Source organism: Geotrypetes seraphini, chromosome 3 (assembly GCF_902459505.1).
Source record: "Geotrypetes seraphini chromosome 3, aGeoSer1.1, whole genome shotgun sequence".
Taxonomy (NCBI): domain Eukaryota; kingdom Metazoa; phylum Chordata; class Amphibia; order Gymnophiona; family Dermophiidae; genus Geotrypetes; species Geotrypetes seraphini.
In genome coordinates this window covers 148,428,852-148,456,649 of record NC_047086.1, presented here as the reverse complement: position 1 = coordinate 148,456,649, position 27,798 = coordinate 148,428,852, and the positions used below count along the sequence as shown (strand labels likewise).

The 27,798-nt window shown below is 45.7% G+C and overlaps 1 protein-coding gene across 7 annotated transcripts in view; it reads right to left on the bottom strand.

Annotated features, from left to right (window-relative positions):
• Positions 1 to 27,798, bottom strand: part of TBC1D32 (TBC1 domain family member 32) — a 301,306-nt gene that overhangs the window by 174,006 nt on the left and 99,502 nt on the right. For all 7 annotated transcript variants that reach the window (XM_033939045.1, XM_033939043.1, XM_033939042.1 and 4 more), the window contains 3 exons: positions 25,882 to 25,969; positions 18,051 to 18,169; positions 3,225 to 3,344 (listed from right to left, as the gene is read on the bottom strand). In XM_033939045.1, the coding sequence (XP_033794936.1) occupies positions 3,225 to 3,344; positions 18,051 to 18,169; positions 25,882 to 25,969 (327 nt within the window). The remainder of the gene's footprint in view (positions 1 to 3,224; positions 3,345 to 18,050; positions 18,170 to 25,881; positions 25,970 to 27,798) is intronic.

Genomic DNA, 27,798 nt, shown 5'->3' with positions numbered 1-27,798 from the left:
GTTTTCAACAGTTTGTTTCTATCTAGATGTTCATCGATGCTGTCTTTTATCAGCGCTTCCTCTATCTTCCCCGGAACCGAGGTCAGACTTACCGGTCTGTAGTTCCCCGGGACACCTCTCGATCCTTTTTTAAAGATGGGCGTAACATTAGCTATCCTCCAATCCTCCAGGATCACGCCTGTTTTCAGGGATAGGTTACAAACCCGCTGTAGTAGTTCCGCTATTTCCTCCTTTAGTTCCATCAAAACCCTAGAGTGGATTCCGTCCGGGCCCGGAGATTTGTCACTTTTTAATCTATCTATCTGCTTATATACGTCCTCGAGGCTTACCTCCATTGATGTTAATTTTTCTGCTTGATCTCCTCTGAAGATTGTTTCAGGTTCTGGCACGTTGGATGTATCCTCTTTTGTAAATACTGACGAAAAGAACATGTTTAGTCTATCCGCCACTTCTTTCTCTTCCTTCACCACTCCTTTCCTATCTCCATCATCCAGCAGTCCCACCTACTCCCTTGCCGGCTGCTTCCTTTAACATATCTGAAGAACAGTTTGAAATTTTGCGCTTCCCTGGCTAGCTTCTCTTCATATTCTCTTTTTGCTCTTCTGACTACGAGGTGACATTCTTTTTGTTGCTTCCTGTGCTCTTTCCAGTTCTCCCTGGTTTTGTCCTTTTTCCATATAGAGTCCTGTTGTTAACATCTGCAAGTCATGTGACCCTGTGCGAGTCACTTAACCCTCCATTGCCCCAGGTACTATAGTTTGTAAGCCTGCCAGGACAAATTGGGAAATACTTAGGCCAGGATTCTCTAAACGGCGTCAGTTTTTAGGTGATCAAGCTCAGTGGAAAACGCCGTTTAAACCACAATTTAAACTGATTTTCAAAAAGCTTAAAAAAATGGTGCCAGAATCGTAGCTCTATAAGTGCTTTACAGTGCTTGACGCTATAGGAGTGGCTAATGTCAGAATGCTGTGGGGAATCCTGACACTGTGAAGGAGGTGACTGAGTGTGTAGTGATGGAATAGGAGATGCATTACGGCCTGGATTCTCTATAGGGCATTGATATCGATGGCCACCTAAAAAGTGGCTGCTGATCGTGTGTCAATCATGTGGAGTTGCCCTACAGAGAATCGCATCTCCGTGAAAGATAGGTGCCAGAAATGTAGGCCAGGGTTTTCCAAGTCTTCATTTTTGATGTCTATCTATGCCATGAATCAAACCTACATAGGCGCTTTATGGCGCCTAAAGCCACTTCCAGCATTAGCCATGCCAATAGTGTAATTAAGTGCCGCAAAGTGCCTATGTAGGCATGATTCTGGCACCTTTTATTTAGGTGTTGGTAGGTGCTTTAATTTTACCATTTATTAATAATATTAATCAGTTTATATTCCGCAAAGCCGTAAAGTTCTATGCGGTTTACAATAGTTAAAGAAAACAATAAAAGAAGTTGAATAGAACTAAAACACTAAAATGATCAAAATTGTGCATAATAAAATTTTTACGAATTAGCTGCCTAAATACTATGAAAACAGATATGTTTTTAGATATCTCCTAAATTCCCCATAAGTGTCACTAAGCAAAAGCAATTCTTCTAAATCCTTACCCCATAACACTGCTGGATATGAAAACAGATTTTGATGATGTTTTTTAAGTTTACATCCTCTAACAAGCGGCAAAACAAAATTCAGATGTGAATTTCATTTATGTCTCTTGGTTGCAAAAGAGTAAACAGAAGCAACCAAACTTAAACTTCATCCACGCCTCCATTGGCAGCCAATGCAGTACTCGATAGGAGGGTGTTAAAAATCAGCCTAGCCGCCACATTTTGTACTATTTGCAATAGGCAATATTGCAGTAATTAAGCTGGCTTAGTATAAGAGACTGTACCAAAACTCTAAATGATGAAACATCAAAATACGCCCTAACGGACCGAAGCTTCCAAAGAGTAAAGAAACCCTTTCTGACCAAAAAGTCCACCTGGTTCTTCATAGTCAAGCCCTGGTCCAGTATTATTCCCAAAACCTTAATGGTAGATTGAATAGGATAACTGAATTTATTTATACACAATGATGTTTTAGTATCAAATGGGCGAGGTGAAGCTACAAAAAACTTCGTTTTTTCTGAGTTAAGCTTCAGTCTAAATTCAGTCATACATTGCTCCATTAGACCTAATACTTCTGTTGCTTTAGGAATAACTTCAGAAAGAGAAATAGCAAATGGAATAATGATTGTAAAATCAACTGCATAACTAAACGGCTTTATCCCCAGCTGGGACAATTGTGCACCTAATGATGACATATAAACGTTAAAGAGCAATGGGGACAATGGTGAACCTTGCGAAACGCCAGATGAATTATTCCAAATACCTGAAAGATCTTTATTGAAACAAACTTGATAGGTGCGAGACATGAGAAAGCCCCGAAACCATTCTAACACCTCTCCTCTAATACCAGTAGCATCCAAACATTGCAGCAATTTCCCATGGTCCACAAAATCAAATGCAGAACTCGTATCAAATTGCCTGATCAAGGCATTAAGACCTTTACTAAACAAAGAACGTAAATTGTCCAAAATAGCTGCAATTACTGTCTCGGTATTAAATAAAGGTCTAAAACCAGACTGAGATTCATGCAAGAGAGAAAATCGATCAAGATATTCTATTAGTTGAAAATGGACCAATCCTTCCATAATTTTTACAAAAAATGGAATGGATGGTCTATAATTAGTGATTAATGCTAATGATTCTTTGGGGTTTTTAGGGATTGGAGTTATTATAATATGACCATTATTAGTGAGAAATTTTCCATTCTTTAAATTATCAGTCAGATAATTCAACAAATCCAGTTTAAAATCTAATAGAGCTGATTTCATAATTTCCGGTGGACAAGAAACAGCATTTCTCAATTAACTTAGGTGCCGGTAGTTTGCCTACTGACGTCTAAAGTTCAGCGCCATTTAAAGATTATCCTCCTATGTGGCAGAGGAAATCTGCCTGAGGAAACCTCTTGTCCCGAATGATGGCACTGAGCTGCACAGTGAAATGGTGACTGAAGAAAGATTGCTGTAGTGTAGAATCATCTAAAGGAGTCAGTGAAAATGCTGCATTCTGAGTAATTTGTAAAAGGAGAGAGGAAGTAAACAGAGGTGAACCACATACTAACAATAAAACAGATACATGACAAACATATTCATAAAAATATATAATGACATTTCCAAAACATACTTACAATAATGCAAGTAGGAACTTCAGAAAGGGAGTATTCAACCTTATTTGGTAAATCCTGATTACTTATCAGCTCGCAAACTGCAGGATAGGATGATAACATGTTCACTAGTGCTAGAAAAGACTGCAAAGAAAAATAATAGTTTTACACCTTTCTAAATACAATATTTACATTATTTATTATGCAAATACAGTGGTGCCTCGCATAACGGACGCCTCGCACAGCGAACGCTGCGCACAACGAACTTTATGTCTTGATTCGTACAACGAACTTCGTTTCACACAACGAAGTCGCCCGAGCTGCATCCTTCCGCGCAGGCACTGCGCTTAACTGCCCTCTCTCCGCCTGGCTCCCTCTTGCCCCCCCCCGACTCCCCGACACGATCGGGGCAAGAGGGAGCTCAAGCCCTCTTGCCCCCCCGACTCCCCGACACGATCGGGGCAAGAGGGAGCCCAAGCCCTCTTGCCCCCCCCGACTCCCCGACACGATCGGGGCAAGAGGGAGCTCAAGCCCTCTTGCCCCCCCGACTCCCCGACACGATCGGGGCAAGAGGGAGCCCAAGCCCTCTTGCCCCCCCCGACTCCCCGACACGATCGGGCCAGGAGGGAGCCCAAGTCCTCCTGGCCACGGCGACCCCCTAACCCCACCCTGCACTACATTACGGGCAGGAGGGATCCCAGGCCCTCCTGCCCTCGACGCAAACCCCCCCCCCCCCCAACGACCGCCCCCCCCAAGAACCTCCGACCGCCCCCAGCCGACCCGCGACCCCCCTGGCCGACCCCCACGACCCCCCCAACCCCCTTCCCCGTACCTTTCTGTAGTTGGCCGGACAGACGGGAGCCAAACCCGCCTGTCCGGAAGGCAGCCAACGACGGAATGAGGCCGGATTGGCCCATCCGTCCCAAAGCTCCGCCTACTGGTGGGGCCTAAGGCGCCTGGGCCAATCAGAATAGGCCCGGGAGCCTTAGGTCCCTCCTGGGGGCGGGGCCTGAGGCACATGGGCCCAACCCGACCATGTGCCTCAGGCCCTGCCCCCAGGAGGGACCTAAGGCTCCCGGGCCTATTCTGATTGGCCCAGGCGCCTTAGGCCCCACCAGTAGGCGGAGCTTTGGGACGGATGGGCCAATCCGGCCTCATTCCGTCGTTGGCTGCCTGCCGGACAGGCGGGTTTGGCTCCCGTGTGTCCGGCCAACTACAGAAAGGTACGGGGAAGGGGGTTGGGGGTGTCGGCCAGGGGGGTCGCGGGTCGGCTGGGGGGGCGGTCGGAGGTTCTTGGGGGGGGGCGGTCGTTGGGGGGAGGGGGGGTTTGCGTCGAGGGCAGGGGGGCCTGGGAGCCCTCCTGCCCGTAATGTAGTGCAGGGTGGGGTTAGGGGGTCGCCGTGGCCAGGAGGACTTGGGCTCCCTCCTGGCCCGATATTGTCGGGGAGTTGGGGAATCGGCGGGGCAAGAGGGCTTGGGCTCCCTCTTGCCCCGATCGTGTCGGGGAGTCGGGGGGGCAAGAGGGCTTGGGCTCCCTCTTGCCCCGATCGTGTCGGGGAGTCGGGGGGGCAAGAGGGCTTGGGCTCCCTCTTGCCCCGATCGTGTCGGGGAGTCGGGAGGCAAGAGGGCTTGGGCTCCCTCTTGCCCCGATCGTGTCGGGGAGTCGGGGGGGGGGGGCAAGAGGGCTTGGGCTCCCTCTTGCCCCGATCGTGTCGGGGAGTCGGGGGGGCAAGAGGGCTTGGGCTCCCTCTTGCCCCGATCGTGTCGGGGAGTCGGGGGGGCAAGAGGGCTTGAGCTCCCTCTTGCCCCGATCGTGTCGGGGGTGCCAGGGACCACACGGAGTCACCCACCGTACCACCCGATTCGGGTAAGCGCAGGTATCGGTGGGTGGCTTATTTGCGGGGGGGTGCCTTATTTTACATTTTTTTCTAAAAAGGGGGGGCTGTCTTATTTGATGGCCCTGCCTTATCATCGGGGAAACACGGTAGAAAAAAAAAAAAATGAACAGTTAAGTCCCAGTTTTTGCCGCTGAGACTCTGCCCTCTCTCACTGTAAAATTAGACTCTACTTAGTCTGTCTTTAAATTTAAAAAATGTGTGTTGTTTTAAAAAACAATTATGTTTTTAGATGTATCTAAATAAAAATAATAACCAAAAATTTATCTTTTTTTATGTCATCTTAGCATATTTTATGCTGCAGAACGAATTATTTTTTTTTTACATGTATTCTTATGGGAAAACGCGTTTCACATAACGAACGTTTCGCATAACAAACTTGCTCCTGGAACCAATTAAGTTCGTTGTGTGAGGCACCACTGTACATTTTATAGGGAAGCCAATCATAAGCATGAATTGAAAGTTAATATTTGTTTTATGTTGTTATACTTTTAGTTCTAAGAATAGTTATTTTATTAATGCAACACAAAGATATATAACTGGTACCTTCCACATGAAACATTCTATGACACTGGTGATACACTGGGAGTTTTCATTTAACAGCTACATTGATAGCTCACCAATATAAAAAATAGTTTGCATATACTGCATTATGCAATCCTAAAAATGAGTCTTTTTTGAATTATTAAACACTATAGGGCTCATAATCAAAAGAGAAAAACGTCCAAAAGCCGGCCTAAGTCGGCACTTGAACGATCATCAGTTAAAAAAGTCCATGTGCCAATAATAAAACCAGGTTTTGGACGTATTTATAAACGATCTAGGCCTTCATAGTGCCACTGAACAACCATAGCTAAACGGGGCGTGTCAAGAGGAGTGTCGAGGGTGGGATTTGGGCGGGATGTGGGCAGTCTTAGACTTAGTCGTAGTGCATGTATAACTGAAAGTTATACAGCACTGGATTGACGGAACTTGGACGTTGTGACTTAGACCACTGGTTCCCAACCTTATCCTGGAGGATCACCAGGCCAATCGGGTTTTCAGGCTAGCCCTAATGAATATGCATGAGAGAGATTTGCATAAAATGGAAGTGAGAGGCATGCAAATCTGCTCCATGCATATTTATTAGGGCTATCCTGAAAACCTGATTATCCTCCAGGACAGGGTTGGGAACCACTGACTTAGACCATTTAAAACATGGTCTAAGTCACAAAAACCCACCTAAAGTGATCAGATAAGCACTGAAAACACATAATACAGACCCCCACATACTACCCCAGTGATCACCGACCCCCCCCCCTCACCCCCATAAAAAATATTAATCATATCTTGAAAATTGTGCCTCCAGAATATCATCACCTGGCAGCCTGGCATAGAAAGCCTAGTTGTGCTGCACAGAGGCGTCTTAAACCATCTTGGGGATGGATTAGGGACCCATAGAGAGGTGGACCCATGCATAAGCCCCTGTAATCACTACATTGATATTGAAACATGTGCACTCCCCTATACACCCCCAAAACCCTTTTGTACTGGCATATAAGTGGCTCCTGCAGCCATAATGACTATTGGGATGGTAGATAAGTGGGTCTAGGGGATTCTGGAAATGTGGTATAAAGATTGACGATTTAGCAACTTGGACAATCAGATCGGCAGGATGCATACTTGGATGAGTATTTTTCAAAAATGTGTCCTAAGCTGTTTTTTACTTTGGACGACTTGCAACTTGGACGAAAATGGACTTAGACATTCCTTTCGATTATGTCCCTCCACGGAAGTGGTTTTCTACGCAGTCCTTTGAGCACATCTAGCTAGTCAGTTTTTCCCACAATAAAGGGGGTAGTTATCATCATGGGCTGCAATTATGATGTGGAATTTTACTAATAACCCCAGCTATTAGTAACTGGGTCTTAATGCAAAATATTGGACCTGTGCTATAGTAGCACAAGTTAGAGGTTAAATAACATACCTTAATAGTAGCCCAAATCAATAATTATACCCCTAAATATACACGAGATATATATTTTTTCACTGCTTCCATTGTTTTCAAAGCATGCAAATCTATATAATGTTTATTCATTATGAATATCATGAAAACCAGATTAGCTGAGTATGTCCTAAGGATGGATGAGAATAAATATGCTACGGGCTTGATTCACCCAAATCAATTCCAGCATAAATATGTACTATATGAAAAATCTGAATAAAAATAATCACATCTTATATTAAAAATGTGTCTTCCTATGCAGTTGTAGAAAGCACATTCTGAGTCCTTGCTCGAGAAAAGTGTCAATCAAGCCAAATATGGGGGTTGGTCTTTTCCAGGAAAATAGCCCAATAGAATTGAAATCTTCGCTTTTGAGGGAAATATAAAGCTCTGATTTCAGAGAGGAGCCTTGTCTTCTTCACCTAGAAATGTCTATAAGCAGGAACATGTAGAATTGCAGTAGATGGGTTAAACCACTCTGGGGCTCATTTGAGAGTCTGGTTAGCATGGAGACTAAGGCCCTGATTCTGCAAAGTGCGTCCCGATTTTAGGCAGCTGGAGGAGTCCTACAGTTGTCTAATCAGCCAATCGGGATGCATGTTTTTTAAAAAACAGCTCCCCAGGCAGGCCGCCTACATTGAAGGCGCCTCCGGGAGCCTAGGGAGGCCCGCAAGACGCCTAAGCTCGCCTAAAAGCCTTAGGCGACCTAGGCGGCCCTAGGCATCTCCCTAGTAGAGGAAGAGATGCTTACAATGTAGGCCAGCAAAATGGATCTCCCTGCCGCAATAAGTATAGCGGCTGCCTGTCCGATCGCCGGCAGGAGGGTGCCTGGGCCAATCAGGCCTTAGGGTTAGTGGGGATGGGCGGACCCGCTATGCCTACGGCCTGATTGGTCCAGGCTTCTAGAGCCTGGGCTAATCAGGCCTTAGAGTTAGCGGGGATGGGCCGAGAAGGTGCGGGCCTGCCTCGTTTCGACGAGGTGGGCCTGCTGGCTGGACGGCAGCAAGACCCGGCCGGCTGGCCAACATTTCAGAGGTTAGTTGGGGGGGAGGTTAGGGGGGTGGTAGCGCGGGGGGGGTCGTTAGCTTGGGGGGTCCGGAGAGGGTGCGGCTTTCCGGCAAGAGGGGTTGGGCACCCTCCTGCTGGCGATCGGGAGAGTCGGGGGGGCAGCATTCCGGAAGGAGGGGTTCGGACAGGCGGCCGCTATATTTATCGCAGCAGGCAGATCCCTTGCCGCGATAAGTGTAGCGACCGCATCTACTCTAACCCGATTCTCTAACCGGCATCTGTAACATGGACGCCGGTTACAGAATTGGGGTTAGTGTAGGCCTGATTCTGTTTAGGACACCCCTCCCGGGCGTCCTGTACAGAATCAGGGCCTAAATACCTAAATTTATGAGCCTATTCTTGACCTGCCGCAGCTCCTGAGAAACGCTGGCCGGCCTCTGTCAGCTTTGGCTTTTTGTTGGATGATAACTCTTATGCCGTACCCGCTGGATATTGAAGTTGCTCTCTCGACCATTGAGTAAATTATTTTTGGAATCTTGGAAGATTTTGATCATCTTTTGACATCTCTCTACAGTCCAGATAAGTGAGTCTTAAGAAATTAATTGTTTTTCAACAAACGTGTATGGGAAGTTTGAGGGAGTTTGTATGTGGTTCACATGGTTCATTCTTCTGGATAAGTGAATAAAAGTTTTTTGAGACAATCACACAATTTGTTTTGGAAAAAGTTTCAGACAAATGACAATTTTTGTTAGGTCTGGTCTTTCAGACACTGTACTTTAAGTTTAAGTTGGGTCATTGTCTTTTCAAAGAGGAGGCTTTCCTGCCAATGAGGGTTCGCCCTTTGTTATGATCTGTCTGCATAAAAATTGACTGCAACAGGTTGGAACTTGAGGCTTTTCCTTCACTTATAAATACAGTCACTCAACACACAGTAACAACTTAAGATTTTGAAACTATTCTGTCAAAAGTATATCTATAGATTTTCCTCTGGAACAGGGCCAAAACCCAATTAAATTAATCATATATTTTCTGATTGGGTATTTGTGGTTGTTGGCAAATAGTGGGGTTCCCCAGGGGTCTGTGCTGGGACTGCTGCTTTTTAACATAATTATCAATGACCTAGACATGGGAATAAATAATGAGATAATTAAATTTGCTGATGACACAAAGTTGCTCAAAGTTGTTAAATCGTAAGAGGACTGTGAAAAATTGCAAGAGGACCTTGTAAGACTGGAATACTGGGCATCAAGATGGCAAATGATGCTTAATGTGTGCACGTGCAAAGTGATGCATTTGGAAAAGAGGAACCCAAACTATAGCTATGTGATGTTGGGTTCTATGTTAGGAGTCACTGCCTAGAAAAAGGATCTAGGTGTCGTTGTTGAGGATACATTGAAACTCTCAGCTCAATGTGCAGCAGCAACTAAGAAAGCAAATAGAATGTTAGGAGTTATCAGGAAAGAAATGGAAAGCAAAAATGTTATAATGCCCTTGTATCGCTCTATGGTACGGCCACAACTTGAATACTGTCGGCCTCTTTTACAAAGCTGTGCGGCAACAGCCCCGAAGCCCTTTAAATCTCTATGGGCTTCGGGGCCGCTAGCACGGCTTTGTAAAAGAGGCCGTGTGTGCAGTTCAGGTCACCGTATCTCAAAAAAGATATAGCTGAATTAGAAAAGGTACAGAGAAGGGCAACGAAAATGATAAAAGCTTTGAGATGACTTCCCTAAGAGGAAAGGTTAAAACAGCTAGGGCTCTTTAGCTTGGAGAACAGATGACTCAGGAGGGGTGATATGATAGAGGTCTATAAAATACTGAGTGGAGTGGAAAGGGTAGATGTAAATTGCTTCTTTACTCTTTCCAAAAACACTAGGACTAGGAGGAATGTGATGAAGAAGTAGTAGCCTTAAAACAAACGAAAATATTTCTTCACACAATGTGTAATTAAACTCTGGAATTTGTTGCCGAAGAATGTGGTGAAATCAGTTAGATTAGCGGGATTTAAAAAAGACTTGGATAATTTCCTAAAAGAGAAGTCCATAGGCCATTATTGAGATGGCTTGGAGAAATCCATTGCTTATTCCTAGAATAAGCAGCACAAAATCTGTTTTACTACTTGGGATTTAGCTATGTACTTGGGACCTGGGTTGGCCACTGTTGGAAACAGGATAGTGGGCTTGATGGACCTCTGGTTCGTCCCAGTATAGCAATTCTTATGTTCTTAAGTTTGGTGTGTTGCCTGACTTGACTGATCTAAAGAGAAATAAATCACTGGGGAACAAAAAGCAACATAAAAGAGAGGGAAAGAGTATAGAGAGATGCAACTGGAGCACAGAACATATGTTTGCCTACCAGAGTTGAGTACAGTGTTCAGTTGCTAGACTATAAATGTGAAGAGCAAATAACTAGGAGAGAGAATGATGACCACAACAAATGGCACAATAGAGATTTTAACAATCATCTGTGCGTGAAATTAAAACATTGCGCAGAACAGCCCCAAGATTATAACTTCTTTGAAATTTTCTTATACTTTATATAATTATTTCACTTTGTTGTTATGGACAACTTGTTTTTCTAACTCTTCTTTTGTATATATTTGTATTTTTTTGGAAAGCCCAGTAAATGGGACTTTTATTGTAATTCAAACCAGCTTCTCTCCTACAATTTTTTTTTTTTTTTATGATTTTACTAAGCCTATCTAGTATTGCCTTTCACTGTAAAATCTGTCATTATGGAACCTGTGCTTTGTCTGAGTTTATATTCTCCACATTTGAAAGCTGGTAGGACAAGGTTAGGGGTTCCAATATGGCACCAGCCAACCTGTATACTCTCTTGAATGCTCTTAAAGATAACTGTCGGTCTGGTGTGCTCATGCCATGGCGAAAGGCAAGCCAAAGTCAAGTATTTCTCCACTGGAATCCTTGCCTTTGCCTCCTCTAGGACCCATGAACAAATTTGTGCATCAAGATGTTGGCTTCAAGTTGCATTTGCTGAATGAGTGGGATTCTGTCCTGAGCCTGATACATCTTTAAGCCGGAGATGAAGCTTGGCCCACCAAGGCCAATCATCCTGTTTCCACAGTGGCCAATGCATGTCACAAGTACCTGGTAGAAACCCAATTGGTAGCAACATTCCATGCTACCAATCCAGGGCAAGCATGCTGCATGGGATGGTTCTACAATATATCCATATATATGCAGCAGTATCTGCCTGGATCTTACCTTCAGTCCTCTCCAAGGAATTTACTTTAGATCACCTCTGTGATTAGGTTGGCAGAGACCCTGAGTTATGCCTTTTCATGTAAGGGTCCAGCAATTTGGAACTGTCTGATAGAAAATCTGAAGGCTCATATTATGCTTTAAGAAATATAAGGAGAAATTAGGTTCTTACCTGCTAATTTACTTTCTTTTAGCTTCTCCAGACCAGTAGAGGTTAACTTTACGATTGGGTATATATCTAATCATGACCAGCAGGTGGAGACTGAAAACAAAACTTTGGGACAGTATATCCTAGCCCCTCCTCTCTATTTCCCTCAGTCTGCCGAATAGCCAAGCAGAACCAAGAACTGGAAACAACAGAGAGAAAAAACAATACTCCGAAAGGAGTAACCAATAACATACCCAAAAAATGCTGTTGGAAAATGCAGAGGAGAAATTCCCGAAGGAAGAAGGTCCCCACAGCTCGCCAGCTAAGCCAGCCGAGCCACAGCCGCTGTTCTTCAATTCTCCCCGGCCCTAGAAAAATACTAGAACCCGCAGCAAAAACCAAAAACTGCCCGCGCAACAGCCCCAACAACAACAACAACAGACAGGGTGGGGACCTCTACTGGTCTGGAGAAGCTAAAAGAAAGTAAATTAGCAGGTAAGAACCTAATTTCTCCTTCTTTAGCACTCTCCAGACCAGTAGAGGTTAACTTTACGATTGGGACGTACCAAAGCAGTCCCTCTCACGGGCGGGACCCCCGAAGGGCCGATACCAGAACACGCTCACCGAACACCGCGTCCCGACGCGCCTGAACATCTACCCGATAATGCCGAACAAATGAATGCAAGGAGGACCAAACCGCAGCCTTACAAATATCCACCGGAGGCACGAGCGACGACTCAGCCCAAGAAGCCGCCTGACCCCTAGTGGAATGAGCCTTGAGAAACTCCGGAACCGGCTTCTGACTCAGAAGATAAGCGGAAGCGATCGTCTCCTTGATCCAGCGCGCAATAGTAGCCTTAGAAGCGCCAGCCCCCCGACGAGGACCCGCCAGAAGCACAAAGAGATGATCGGAGCTCCGAAAATCCCGGGTCCGCTGCACATAAGCATGGAGGACCCGACCGACATCCAACTTGCGCAGCTGTCGTTGCTCAGAAGAACCCTCCCGACTACCCAAGACCGGGAGGACCACCGATTGATTGACATGAAAAGGAGAAACTACCTTCGGCAGAAAGGAAGGAACAGGCCGCAAAACAACCCGCTCCTTTGAAAACTCCAGGAAGGGAGCCCTACAAGAGAAAGCCTGTAGCTCCGACACCCGTCTAGCGGAAGTAATGGCCACCAAAAAGACCGACTTCAGCGTAAGGTCCTTCAACGAACAGCCATCCAACGGCTCGAAAGGAGGGCGCACTAGAACAGAGAGAACCAGATTGAGATCCCAAGAGGGAATCGAGGGCCTTATGGGAGGCCTGAGCAACTTGGCCGCCCTAAGAAAGCGAATCACATCAGGAATGGCTGACAAACGCTGACCTGTCACCAGCCCCCGAAAAGCCGACAGGGCCGCCAGATGAACCCGAAGAGAAGACCAGGCCAGGCCCCTATCCAGGCCATCCTGCAAAAACTCTAGAATGTTAGGCAGAGAAGCGCGAAAGGAAACCACTCCCCGCGCTCGGCACCATTCCTCAAACAGACGCCAAACCCGTACATAAGCCCGAGAGGTAGAAAGCCTCCGGGACCCCAAAAGTGTAGAGATCACCTTGTCGGAATATCCCTTCTTACTCAGGCGGCCCCTTTCAAGAGCCAAGCCGTAAGACAAAAGGGAGACGGGTCGAACATGGGAATGGGACCCTGCGTCAGAAGATCGCACTCGAGAGGCAGAGGAAGAGGATCCGCCACCAGATGCCTCACCAGATCCGCATACCACGGACGACGAGGCCAATCCGGAGCCACCAAGACCACCAGCCCCGGATGGCGAACAATGCGAAGCAGTACTCTGCCTACTAATGGCCAAGGAGGGAACACATACAACAGCCCCTCCGTTGGCCACGGTTGGACCAGAGCATCCAGACCCTCGGCCAGACCGTCCCTGCGACGACTGAAGAAGCGGGGTACTTTGGCGTTGCCACTTGTAGCCATCAGATCCATCAGGGGCTGCCCCCAAGCACGCACTAGCAACTGAAACGCCTCGGCGCCGAGACACCACTCTCCCGGATCCAAGAAGTGACGACTGAGGAAGTCCGCCTGAACGTTTTCTACCCCGGCAATGTGAGAGGCCGAGAGGTCCAGAAGATGCGACTCCGCCCAAACCATGAGCCGAGCCGCCTCCTGCGCCACCAGAGTGCTCTTGGTGCCCCCCTGACGATTGACATAAGCCACTGCCGTGGCATTGTCCGACAGGACTCTGACCGACTTGCCCAACAAAAGGGAGTGGAAAGCCAACAGCGCCAGCCGGACCGCCCTGGTCTCCAACACGTTGATCGACCAGGAGGCCTCCTCCGTGGACCAGGTTCCCTGAGCAGAGTGACCCAGACACTGGGCCCCCCAACCCAGGAGACTCGCATCCGTAAGGAGCACCGTCCACTGCGGAAGATCCAGACCCACCCCCTGAACTAGGTGAGGGGTCCGGAGCCACCAACGCAGACTGCAGCGCGCCAAGCCTCGCAGGGGAACCGGAACATCCATCCCGTGCCTCTGGGGAGACCACCTCCGGAGCAGAGCATACTGAAGAGGACGCATGTGGGCCCGCGCCCACCTCACCACGTCCAGGGACGCCGCCATCGACCCCAGGACCTGGAGGAAATCTCGCGCCCGAGGACACCGGGACGCCAAAAGCAGGCGAATCTGAGACTGCAATTTGCTCACCCGGGCCTCTGGGAGGAAGACCTTCCCCAAGGAGGTGTCGAACAGCACCCCGAGGTACTCCAGACGCTGAGCCGGAACCAACCGACTCTTGGAAAGGTTGACCACCCAGCCCAGCGACCGGAGAAACTCCACCACCCGAGCCGTAACCCGGTAGCTTTCCTGCAACGACTTGGCCCGAATTAACCAGTCGTCCAGGTAGGGGTGTACCAGAATGCCCTCCGACCGCAAGGCTGCCGCGACGACCACCATCACCTTGGTGAACGTCCGGGGAGCCGTGGCCAGCCCAAAGGGAAGCGCACAGAACTGATAGTGCCGACCCAAGATCGCAAAGCGCAGGAAACGCTGATGAGAGGTCCGAATAGGAACATGCAAGTAGGCCTCCGTCAGATCGAGAGAAGTGAGAAACTCCCCCGGCTGAACCGCCAGAATGACCGACCGCAGCGTTTCCATACGGAAAGAGGGAACCTTGAGAGCCCTGTTGACCCCTTTCAAATCGAGGATGGGCCGAAAAGTCCCCTCCTTCTTGGGCACCACAAAGTAAATGGAGTACCTGCCCGTGCCCCACTCCGGGGGGGGCACCGGAACTACTGCCCTGAGATCTAGCAAGCGCTGAAGGGTCTGGCGAAAAGCCTGCTTCTTCCCCGGAGTCTGACACGGAGAAGCGAGGAAAAAATCCGGCAGAGAGCGGGCGAACTCCAGGGCATAACCGTCCCGCACCACCTCCAGGACCCACTGATCGGACGTGATCTCGGCCCATTTGGGAAAAAAGTCGCGCAGCCGGGCCCCCACCGGAACCAAGGGGGGCGCCGGCAAGGCGTCATTGTGCAGGACGGGAAGCGGGGGAACCGGCGGAGGGGTTCCCTGCCCCCCGACGGGCCCCCCGAAAGGGCTGCATGCGCTGGAAGAACCGACCCCGGGAAAACCCCGGAGACTGGAAAGAAGCAGCCCCACGCCCAGGGCGATACTTGCGAAATTCCCGCAAACGCCCCCGGGCCGCACCCCCCCGAGACGCCGGGCGGGCACGGTCCTCCGGCAAACGGGGAACTTTCGAGTCCGACAGAGTCTGAATTAACTTATCCAAGTCCTCTCCAAATAAAAACGACCCCCGAAAGGGAAATTTAGTAAGCTTAGCTTTGGACGCAGCATCCGCCGCCCAAGCGCGCAGCCACAACACACGCCTTGCGGCCACGCCAAAAGCCATGGACTTAGCCGAGATCCGCACCAAGTCATACAGAGCATCCGAGAGGAACGAGGCAGCCATCTCAATCTTCGCTACCTCCTGATCCACCAGAGACCAGTCGTCAGACTCTCGATCCAAGACCCGCTCCGCCCACCGAAACACGGCGCGAGCGACCAGTCCCCCACAAATAGCCGCCTGGACCCCAAAAGCAGAGACTTGAAAATTTTGCTTAAGGATGTTCTCCAATTTGCGCTCCTCAGAGTCCCGCAAGGCAGAACCGCCCTCAACAGGCACGGTATGCCGCTTGGAAATAGCCGAGACCACCGCATCCACGACTGGCGAAGCTAACGTAGCCCGATCCCCTTCAGGAATGGGATACAGGCGAGCCATGCTGCGCGCCAGCCGAAACGGCGTCTCCGGCGTTTTCCACTGCTCAAGAATAATATCCCGAATATCCTGATGCATAGGAAAAGAGCGGGAAACGGAACGGATCCCTCGTAACAGAGGGTCCCCCACACGCGGAGTCTCCGGCGGCGCGTCCTCAAAACGCAAAGCCGAAGAAACCTGTTGAATAAGGTCAGGCAGCTCATCTCTCTGAAAAAGGCGCACCACGGACGCCTCGTCACTGGAGAACGGGAAACCCGACAACCCGCCGCCAGCTTCCGTCCCCTCCAGAGGGTCCTGGAATTCCTCAGAAGGGTCCAGGTCCTCCTCCATACCGACACGTTCCTCCGACCACAAATCCTCGTCCCACGACACCCGCGGACGCTTGGACAAGAGAGGCGGCGGAGGGGACGTCACGTCAGACGAGAGAGGCAAAGCCGCAGGGAGCGCGGAGGAAACCCCACCCCCCGAGACCCCCTGGGCGCAACCGGGACCCCCAGCCGCCTGAAAATAGGCTTTGCATAATGAAAAGAAAAAATCAGGGGAAAAACCCCCCGAGGGTCCCAAGGGACTCCCTGCCACAGCAGGGGACCCAGCAGAAACCTGCCCCTGCTTAGACAAAACAGGGGGAAGGTCACCTGAGGTGGAAGACAAAATGGAGGGGCCAGACAGAGAAGATGGCGTCTTTCCCGCCAAAACAGCTCCCTCCACAGCCTGAAGCGGCTGAGAGACCTGAATAGTCTCAGCCGCTAAAACAGGCAAGCCGGCATCAGCTGTCAAAATATCAGCTGAGAGGGAATCCTCTAAAACCCGACCGTCGGCGGCTCGGGGAATCCCTCCGTGGGCGGACGGAGAAGACCGGGCTTCTCCACCGTTCCCTGCCGACTCGCGAGGCACCATCGGCGGGGAGCTCTGGGCGCCTGCAGCCGCTGCCGACGGAGCTCCTCCACCGCACCGGCCTGAACACCGCTTGCACAGGCCGGCCGCGAGTGCCTCGCGTCTGGAGCACAATGAGCACTTTTTCCCTTTAGAAGTGCTCATTGCTCCATACGCGACCTAGCTGTAAAAAAGTGCCGGTTAGTTGAAAAAATACAGTAAAATACAGTTTTCTTAAAGGGATACAACCCTCCAGACCAGCACTACCTCAGGATTTTTTTTTTTTTTTTTTTTTTTACAGAACAGACTCCACAGGCTCTCGAAGCAATATGCCTTGCTTGATTTAGGGGGCAAGGCTTACTGCTGAGGCTCCTCTAAAAAAATATGGGGAGGTGGAGGAAGTGGGGGGAGGGACCCCGCTCGTGACCCGCCGGGTTTGACACCCCCGAGGTCGGACGAACCCCCAAACAGAGTCCGTCCAAGCTCCGTCCGGCTAAAAACAGGGACAATAAACCTCTAAACAAATTCCAACAGCCCTACCAAGGGAGATGGGTACAGATCACTCAACACCTGCTGGAGACTGAAAGAAGACTGAGGGAAATAGAGAGGAGGGGCTAGGATATACTGTCCCAAAGTTTTGTTTTCAGTCTCCACCTGCTGGTCATGATTAGATATATACCCAATCGTAAAGTTAACCTCTACTGGTCTGGAGAGTGCTAAAGAATGATGTATTATTTAGTGTGGTTTTTAACTGAGATAGTAATTAGAGAATGTAACTGTTTATGTGTGTTATGTTTATGGTGTGTGCATGTAGATTTGTGAAGAAAAAACAACAAATGCATGAAGAAAAATGTAGCAGATTTCACATTTATTGGGGTGAGGGTTACTTTAGAGTTGCATACGTAATAATTATAGCAAGTTCTATTTCTAAAAATGTACTTCAGCACTCTCAGCTTTATCACTTAGAGCATACAACTAGCAAAGGGTCCCCTGCAATTGAGTTTAATATATTAGGTGGAATAGTAATTAGGCACAGAAAATTAGGGAAAGACAGAAAAAGACTGGAGACCACTACAGCTTTAAAATAAAATTTCCCTTTAAATGGGCTGTGGTGTGGTAAGGGAAAAAGGGAATAAAAGCACAATAGGTAAGTGGGGAACCAGCACAGAATTTTAGGACAACTGATCATCAACTAACAGAAGATCAATAAATTCAGCTGAAAAGTCATCTGAAGATTTCTAGCCAAGGTTATCTAGCTTAGTGAGTTCTTGAAAACAGAATGATTAGCTAATAGCACTGAGTTTTTGCTTGCACATTTAGTGGATTTCTTTTTGTCATTTCTGAAGCTTAAGGAAATTAAATCCTTGGGAATAAGATTTTCTATTTTAAAAGCATGCAATCAAACTACCATTAGACTACATATTTTGTGCAAATCTTAAAATTAAATAATTTCTTACTTTTTGACAGCTTCTATCAATGGGATCTACTGGAGTCGATCTGGGTTGAATTACTCTAACATCATCTCTTCCACACTCCAGAACAGACCATAATTCAGCTGTAAGTGCTTTGATGAAGCCTGAAATTAAACATGCAATCATCATTCTATTGCCCTAGCAGCAGAGCCTTGGAAAACAGTTCATACCCTTGTTCATATTTCACATTGTACCAACTAAAAAGTATATAATATTCTCTACTGAAAAAGTAAGAAACCAAGGCTTGATTGCATATCTCTTCATACTCTTTGTCACAACAAACCCATATTTGCTCTAATTCCAAAATATTGTCTTATCAAAGACTATAATGTTAAGGCCATTATTTTTGAAGCCCTATGTGCCATTTACATGTGCAAGTGACATCCATGTTGAAATAGAGATTTAGAATGGCCACAATTTACATGTAGATGTGCCAAGCCATCAATATCTGTGTTTAGAAAACATGCATGGATGGTTCTGAGGTCTACATATCTTTGAAGTATTCCACAAAGCTTGTGCATATTGAGGGCAGAACATCTAACTGCAGTAGAATCTCAGTTAACTAAGTCTCAGTTAACTGGGACTCTCATCCAACCAGCAAAAAAAACTGGCAGTGAAAAAAAAATGTCCCTGAAGCACCAGCAGCAGCGGTCCTAAGCCACAAACCACCCTCCCTCCCTCAAGCCCCGAAGAACTACAAGTGGCGGCAGTCCTGAGCTGCAAACCCCACCTCCCTCCCAACTCAAGCCCCCAAGCAGCTGAGAAATAAACTCCCCATCTCTCCTGCCATGATGCATCAGAGGAAAGGCTCTGCCAGGGCTGGCTGTAAGCAGCCTGTTTTGAGGCTGCCTCCTGCTGACCGGCTGTGCTTGGGAAAGGGAGGGAGGGAAGGAGCGAGGGGTTTCATGGCTCAGGACACCGTCTACTTCTGCCACTTTGGGGTTAAAGGAGGAAAGAGGGGTTTGCAGCTCAGGACCGCTGCCACACTGGTGCTTCAGGGTGGAGGGGGGATTCAGACTGTATTACACAAGGTTATCTGGTATCTGCCAATCCCCGTGCTGGATCGCTGGATCGCTGTATTGCTGGATCGCTGTATTGGACTACTGAAGTTGCCATAGCCCAAATTTTATGAGCAGTAACATGGCCTTCAAGTGTCAGTCCAACCTGAGTATATGCAAAGGAGATACAGTCCACTAGCTAAGTGCAAATGGTTCTCTTGGTGACAGGAAATCCAAGTCTGTTAGGGTCGAAGGACATGAAGAGTTGAATGGTAGTTCTACGAGGTTTGATGTGATCTAAGTAGATAGCAAGAGCACATTTACAGTCCAAGGTATGAAGTGCTGCTTCTCCAGGGTGAAAATGTGGCATTGGAGAGACAACTGGTAGAACTAAAGACTGGTTAAGGTGAAACACGGAGACAACTTTCAGGAGGATCTTCAGATGTGTTTGGTAGAGTCTATTATAGGGTGGATTTGATACCAGCGTCTGAAGTTCACTGAGCTGGCGTGCAGATGTAAGGACTAGGAGGAACACCCCTTTCCAAGTAAGGTGTTTGAGGGAACAAGTCAAGAGTGGTTCAAAGGGAAACTTCATTAAGTACAAAAAGAATGACATTGAAGTCCCAGGCAATAGTAGGAGGCTTGTTATAGTAAAGCCTTTTCATGAATCTGGAAACCAAGGGATGCATAGATAATGGTCTCTTTTCTAACGATGAATGGAAAACACTTATAGCACTTAGATGGACTCATACTGAGGTAGTTTTTAGCCCAGAGTTAGAAAGGTGAAGAAGGCATTCCATAACAAGAAATGAGATCCAGCAATTGGAGATTACATCAAGCAGTGAAGCAATTCCATTTGAAATAATATTATTATGTGGAAAGTTTCCTGGAAGCTTCAATGATAGCTGATACTGGAGCAGACAGTGAAAGTGAAAGTGTTTACCCGTCTGGAAAGAAATACCATGCTGTGAGTGCTAATGAGCATATATTGGGATGAAGGAGGGAACATTCATTCTGTGTGTGTAGTGTGGGAAACAGCTGAAGTGTGATGGGTTCCCAAAGAATGAGCTGTAGGAGAGGAGGAAACCAAGGCTGGCGTGGCCAATAAGAGCAGAGGGCACAAAAGATATCCTGATAGGACAAAGACACTGAACACACCAATCAGGCAGGTCAGTGCCTGAAATTGTCCTGCTGTACCAAGTGCACCTCTTGAAGCCGCTAGATGCCTTGGATATCGAGGGAAAAAATGCTGATGCAAAATCAAAGGGCTGAATGGCCAAGACAGCTTGAGTAAAATTAAAGCCGAAAACTCCTCAATGCTCCTAGGACAGGAAAGGTGTGAAAGTGATCCGCCCCAAAACAAAAAGTCACAAAAACTCAAAAATTTTGACTAAAGGGGGAAGAACGTAAAAGAAAAAAAAAAACAAATAATGAGAAAAACTGAAGGAACCCAAAATGGCAAAAGTTTGACATGCTGAGAACTCAAACACAACTTCTCAGCTCCACAGAAAAACAAGAACTTCAAATCCTGCAAGCTAACATCAGGTGGGAAGGCACCAGCATGTGTGCAGTATGGGTAGTGCTTAAAATTTACAGTGATAGTACACTTGTTACCTGTCCGTACTGGGTTCCATGAATGATTTCACCCACGTGACAATATTATACTTGCTTGTCCTCAGAGAAACCATGTATACAGCATAGTGCATACATGAAATGCAGACCATATCATATATGCACTATTTGTCCATCTCATCCCACACTCTGTGAACCCCCAAATCCTGGTTTACTGTGCCATAGGACTGGATGAGCTGTGATACGCACACAGCCTTCTCTAGCTATTTTAAGCTTGGGAAACAAGTGAAGTAGAGAATGGGAAGAGATATATTCCATGCAATGCTGTGCATTGGTAAATGTTTTGTAAGTAACATCACCCATAGTTGAGTCTTGTACATGCCCTGTTGTCTGGGCCCAAATTAATATAGCCCCTGAGGCAGAAGACCATGACACCATTGGACCAAAAGGCATGAATGTACATCACAATCTAAAGAGGTCAAATCTACAGGAGATCTGGCAGAATATCCGTTCATATCTCTGGCAGAGCAGAAACAAGATCATTCCTGAATTTAACTGTCTGTGTAGCATATCATATGTATGTGTTTATATTTATTCTGATTTGATAGAGTGCCTTTCTGAGCAACAAGTAAATCAGCATACAATTTAAATCAATAGGAAGAAAAGAATTACAATAAGTGACAGGAAAGCAAAAAGCAAGGTCATTGCAAATCTGAGAACTACTTGTATATTGACCTCTCTCAGCCAGAAAAAGCATGAACAAAGAGGAAGGTCTTAAAGCCAGACTGAAACCTGGGACTTTGGGAGACAGGATGTGAATTCCAAAGAGTTGGAGATAGAACAGAGAAAGCACTCTGCTGTTTTGAGGTAGGTTTATTTATTTGTTTTAGTATTTATATACCACTTATTGCCTAAAGAGTTTATATTCAGGTGCTCTAACATTTTCCCTATCTGTCCCGGCGGGCTTACAGTCTATCTAATGTACCTGGGGCAGTGGAGGATTAAGTGACTTGCCCAGGGTCACAAGGAGCAGCACAGGGTTTGAACCCACAACCTTAGGAGATTTCTGAAGTTCTGAGTTGCAAAAATGTCAGCTAAGGCTGTTGTTAAGAATTATTTTATGGTGGTCTTACAGATATCTCAAGAATATCACCCATAATACAGGCATATTATTTGCCAGGGTATATATGTGCAGGTATTTTATTCCGTGGAGATATTGCAGCCTATCCTTTAGAGCAGAGATCTCAAAGTTTCTCCTTGAGGGCCACAATCCAGTCGGGTTTTCAGGATTTCCCCAATGAATTTGCATTGAAAGTAGTGCATGCACATAGATCTCATGCATATTCATTGGGGAAATCCTGAAACCCCGACTGGATTGCGGCCCTCAAGGAGGGACTTTGAGATCCCTGCTCTAGAGCAATGTATCTCAAACTGTGTGCCTCCTGAGATTTCAGGTGTGTCATAATACACTGGGGAGGAGGATAGGTGCTGACGCCAGCTGATTGCCTACAGGACGTGCTTCTCGTAGCGAGAGGCACATCCTGTAGGCAAGCAGCTGGCGCCAGCACCTATCCTTCTCTCTGGCCCTCTTCCCTTCTGGCCCCTCCCCATTGGTGTCTCAGGGCCTGCTTGGAGGGACCTTCACATGCATGCAGACAACGGCATGATGTCGCGCACGCATGCGATGCCATCACGGCAATATCCGTGCACTTCCAGGTGCTACCTTTAGTGTGCCGCGGCTCGAGAAAGTTGTGGGACACTGCTTTAGAGCCTAGAGATGAGACTGATTTTCTGAAAATTCTTGTGGGCGACTGTGACTCTCATTAATAATTCTGTTAGGGATTTGTTACTTATGTATATTTTAAATCTAAAGAGAAGTCATTCATAGGAAGGAAAATTTATGTTTTCCAGGATGTGGAAGGATGAAATGAAAGTAATGCCTCCACCTTCAGAACTTTGGTTTAAATAAAGATATTGTAATAGAAAAAGAAATGCTTGAAACGTGCTTTTTTATTACATGTATTTACTTTGCTACATAGTCGCCACCATTTGCCAAAGACGGCTAAGTTTTTGAAAGCTGTAGCAAAAGACCTGCACATCTTGTCTCTTCAACTAGTTGCTCACAATCATTTCCACCTCTTCATTTGAGTCAAACAGATGCTTGGAATTTACATTATGCTTGGCTCTTCAAATTAGGAACCTATTATCGGCCCAGGTAAGGGAGGAAAAAACCCTTGACAAGTTTAAAGAGAAATTAAAAAATTACCTTTTTATTGGGAGACAACAGGAGAAACAAGCAGAACACAGAAGAAAAATAAGCAAACAATTCTGCTTGTTTCTCCTGTTGTCTCCCAATAAAAATGATTTTCAAAAAAAAAAAAGTTACCTTTTCAGGGACGTTTTTGAATAATTCAGCACAGGATCAGTCGGACACTTAACGTAGGCAAGGCACCACCTACATAATTTGCTTATATATTATCCCTTCTTTGTTCTCTTTCCAATATTGATTGTAGCTCCTCCCTTTATTTTCAAAGTCAGTGTTTCCCCCAATAATTGTTTGTCCTGCCCCCTTTTTTAAACTTTTATTGTACATTGCTTTGAAATTATGAAAAAACAATTTTGTCAAATTTTAAATCAACTTGGAGACTTGGATGTATGGCAGATGGGGTAAGACTGTGAGACTCATTTTTGCAATTGCCTTTGTCCTGTGCGAGACCTAGCATTGTCAAGTTACAACAAATTTCCTTGTACTTCTGAACTCCTCTCAGTCATTCTTTCAAGGTTTTCAGGGTTGCAATGCAACGCTTTGAATGATCCTCTGCCCTCCTAGGTTCATTAACCTTTCTTGTTTTGCATTCATCCATTGCTGTCACAGTTCATCCATTTTGTTTTCGGTCACATAAATCAGCCCTTCCTGGTCTACAATCTTTACATTTTTTTGGTCCAGTGATACACAGTATTCACATCAGCACGGTCATCACAATAAACAACCTTCATGCGGTGCTGAATTTCAATTGAAGGAACTCTTTCAATAGTTAGAAATTCTATCACAGTGCATTGCATAAATCGCATTGGGTGCTCACACATGCTTCCATTTCACAAGCAATAGTAAAACTAGCCTCTTCACAAAGTCACTTCTCACCAACTGAGATTTGAAAAAACAAGTGAACAAATGTAGCATGTCAGTGCTGATGAATTATGGAGCTGAAGGCACTAAGTACCTTTCATCTAACCCTTGTACCACATGAAACTCAGAAAAGGCAGAATCAATTTAAATTACTTAGACTGGGTGTTGTTCAGCTAGGGGCCTCTTTTCATCCAATGTTTCTTTGTAAATGTATTACAGGCAGTCCCCGGGTTAAGAACAAGTTCCGTTTTTAAAATCATTCTTAAGTTGAATTTGTGTGCTACTCAGATCATGTGAGAATCTGTGTATTACATTACTGACTTCTATTCCACCCGTACCTTGCAGTTCTGGGCGGATTACAAAAGAGACATCTGGACATTTCCAGGAGAAATTACAAGAAGATTGGTGAATTACAGTTTTGGGAATGGGATACAGCAAGGAAGATTGGGCTATTCCAGTAGATTTACAATTTGGGGAGAAGTACAAATTGGAGATAGTGCAGTTCCAGTATATATACAGTTTGGGAAGCAGTTGACATGCTTGAGGTTTTGAAGAGTAAGGATAACTGGAGAGGGGGAGAGGTTGAAGGAATTACACGGAGGGGAATCCAGGGTTAGAATTAAGACATCTGGATACATTTTTTGAATAGTTGGATTTTGATTTCTTTACGAAAAGATTTGAAGTCGCTTGTTGTTATCAGCAGGTTGGAGATGGTATGGTCCAGTTTCGCTGCTTGCGTCGCTAGTAGACTGTCAAACATCTTCTTGCGCTGGGTGCCTTTGAGTAGGGGGTAGGTAAATGGAGTCTTAGTTCTTCTTTGTCTAGTGGTGAGGTTTTGGTTCAGGCGGTTGTTTAGGTAATTGGGGGCTGTGCCATTTATTGCTTTGAATAATAGACAGTATAATTTGAATTGAATTTGCGCTTGTATTGGTAACCAGTGTGAGTCTAGGTAGGCAGTGGTGATGTGGTCAAATTTCTTTAGTGAGTATATCAATCTTAGTGCAGTGTTTTGGATTGTCTGTAGTTGTTTTATCATGGTAGCAGGGCATGGTAGATAGAGGATGTTGCAGTAGTCCAATAGACCTAGGACTAGGGATTGGACTATGAGCCTATATTGCTCTTTGTCAAAGAATTTTCTGATTTTTCGTAGATTGCGCATGGTTAGAAATGCTTTCTGGGTGGTCTTGTTGATTTGGGCCTGCATTGTGCAGCATCTATCTATTGTTACTCCTAGGAGTCTAAGGGTGGGTTGTATAAGGTATTTGGAGGTGTTTATTTCTAGTTCTGTGATGGAGGGGTTTTTGTCCTTTTCGAGCAGTAGAAATTTTGTTTTGTCTGTGTTCAGCTTCAATTTCTGGTCTGCCATCCATTTTTCCACTGCTTGTAGAGTTTTTTTCCAATTTTTCTGTAGAAGTTGGGTCAGGAGAATCGAAGGGTAGAAGTATGGTGATGTCGTCAGCGTAGCTAAATGAAGTTACAATTAGGTTATCTAGGGTAGAACCAAGGGAAGATAAAACGAGGTTGAAAAGAGTAGGTGAGAGTGGTGAGCCTTGAGGAATTCCACAGGGGTTGGACCAGGGTTCTGATTTAAGATCGTTTGACTTTACTCTATATGTATGTATATTCTGCTGTACAGTACATGGAGGGGCATAATGAAAAGAAACGTCCAAGTCCATTTTGGGCCTAAGTTGCTAGTCACCCAAAGTCGGCAGTGTCTAAAGTCCATTCTTAAAAAATACGTCCAATCACTCCAATGCCCATTAAATGCGTATGGGCGTCGGAACAATCAGTGCAGCAGTGGGGTTATTTTAGGATCCATCACATCTGACTTCATTTTTGTCTACTAAGAGAATGTCATGAAGGGACTCCTTGAATGGTCTTCTAATGGCTCCATGAAAGTTGTTCTCAATAACCGGTTCGCAGTCTGCTTTGCTTTTCCTTTTAATCCTCTGTGGTATTGGATCCTTCGTTTTGTGAACTGGCACTTGATGATGTTTACTTGTTCTATAGAAAGGATCTGTTCTTTTCTCCCTTTTTATTGTTTCCCATTACTTTTCTGCACAATTGGATGTACTTGATTGTTTTATGGATAAATAACAAAAGAAAAAAAAGTAATTACCAGAACTTTGTAGTGCCACTGTGCCTGGAGATGTTGCAGCCACTTGAGTAACCATTACGCCATAGCCAAACTTTTCACATCTGCTGACCTGTTGACAGAACAAAATAGCGTACCTTAGTAAAAGGAGCCTTGTGTATCATTGGACCAAAAACTGTAAAGATTCAGTGTTTAAGAACATCAATATACCCATTGTAAAACTAAACTAGACAGATTAATACAGATAGATCCTGCACAGTGTCTGCTATCAGAAAATCATGTCTTTTTCATGCAAACAGAACACAGATACACCCTTGCCCAGTATGGAATAAGTAATCCCAAAATAAAAACAGAAATATGTAGACAGAAGTTAAACTGAACCACCAAGAAGCCAGACTCTGCACACAGTGTAACACCACAGAAACAGAAATGGTGATATCTACCCTAATACTTTGTAAAATATAGATAGCAGAAAAAAACTGAATACTAATCACCACTTTACAAATTAACAAATACTGTATAAATAAAATGAAAATAAGAAAATACCATTTTATTGAATTGATCCATTTTTCAATTAGCTTTCAGATGCCAAAACCTTGTTCCTCAATTCAGTATAGTATACTGCTGTTACACAGTATCCTTTCCTGACCCGAGGAAGCGGGTTTTGGTCTCTGAAAATTAGTAACAAATGTATTAAAATTAGTCCAATAAAAAGATTACCCTGTTTCCATTTTCTATTTATAAATGTTTATCAATACAGATACAATATTACTTTATTATAAAGCAACAAAAAATATATTTTTTCCACCTTTTACCATCTCTGGTTTCTACTTTCCTCATCTTCTCTTCAATCTCCTTTCCATCCAGCATCTGCCCTCTTTCTCTGCCCCTTCAATTCATTGCCCACTCTCTTTCTCTGCCCTTCCATCCACCATCTGCTCTCTTCCCCTTCCGTATGGCATCTTTGCTCTTTCTATGTCCTTGCCATAAACTGTCTATCCTGTGCCCCTTCTCTCCTTTATAAAAGATTCATTCCAGTTTCACCTCTCTCCATTTTTCTCTGTCTCCACGCCCTCCCCCATGCTCTGACATCTCTCTCTTCTTCTTTCCTTCCCTCCTTCCCATCCCACCCTCCTTCCTGCTTCCACAAAGGCAGGACCAAGAAGAGAGGAAAACCTTATGATGGCAGAGCAGCAAATTGTAAAGGTTGTCACTGCCAGAAGAGAAAGTTGCCAGACTACAATGCCAACCTCAGGAGTACTCCTTTATGGTCTGCACCTGGGGCGGATGCCCCCCCCCCCCCCTTTGATACACCACTGTCTCAATGGGAAATGTATTTTCACTATCAGCAGTATGCAAACTTGTCCCCGCAGCATCAGGGGGTCTGTTAGGGTGGTCCAATGTAGCATTCACTTTTTACCTGCAGCGTATACAGGATAAAGGATCCCCATGCCATTAATTATCATGGAGGTGGGGGGGTTGAGTGGGGTTAGGAGATTCTCTTTGAAAAGAAGCTTGCAAGTTTATGAGTACTTTAAAAATTGGCCTGTCTATACTCACATAGAAACTAAAACACTTATAATTGCCATGCAGAAAATCAGAAACAAAGAATCAATGTAAAAAGTATTAAAGAACTACCATCAGCTTGGACTGTAATCACGAATGCAATGAACTAAACTGTTTTCATTCTTTAATCAGAATGCCAACTAATAACCACTCCTCTGCTACCAAATCAATGCAACAGGAAATCCAGTTTGCTGTTTTTGCTCAAATTTTTGACTTTTTTTAGTAGGCAATTCTTTGATGTTCTATGTATTACTATTTTAGGTTTAATCAATATCACTATGCAGTCTGCCTTAAATGCTTTTCAGGTGGACTGGCAGAGTATAAGGTTAGATAACAGAGAGATAATTATTTTATTCAACAGCTTTCTATCCACCA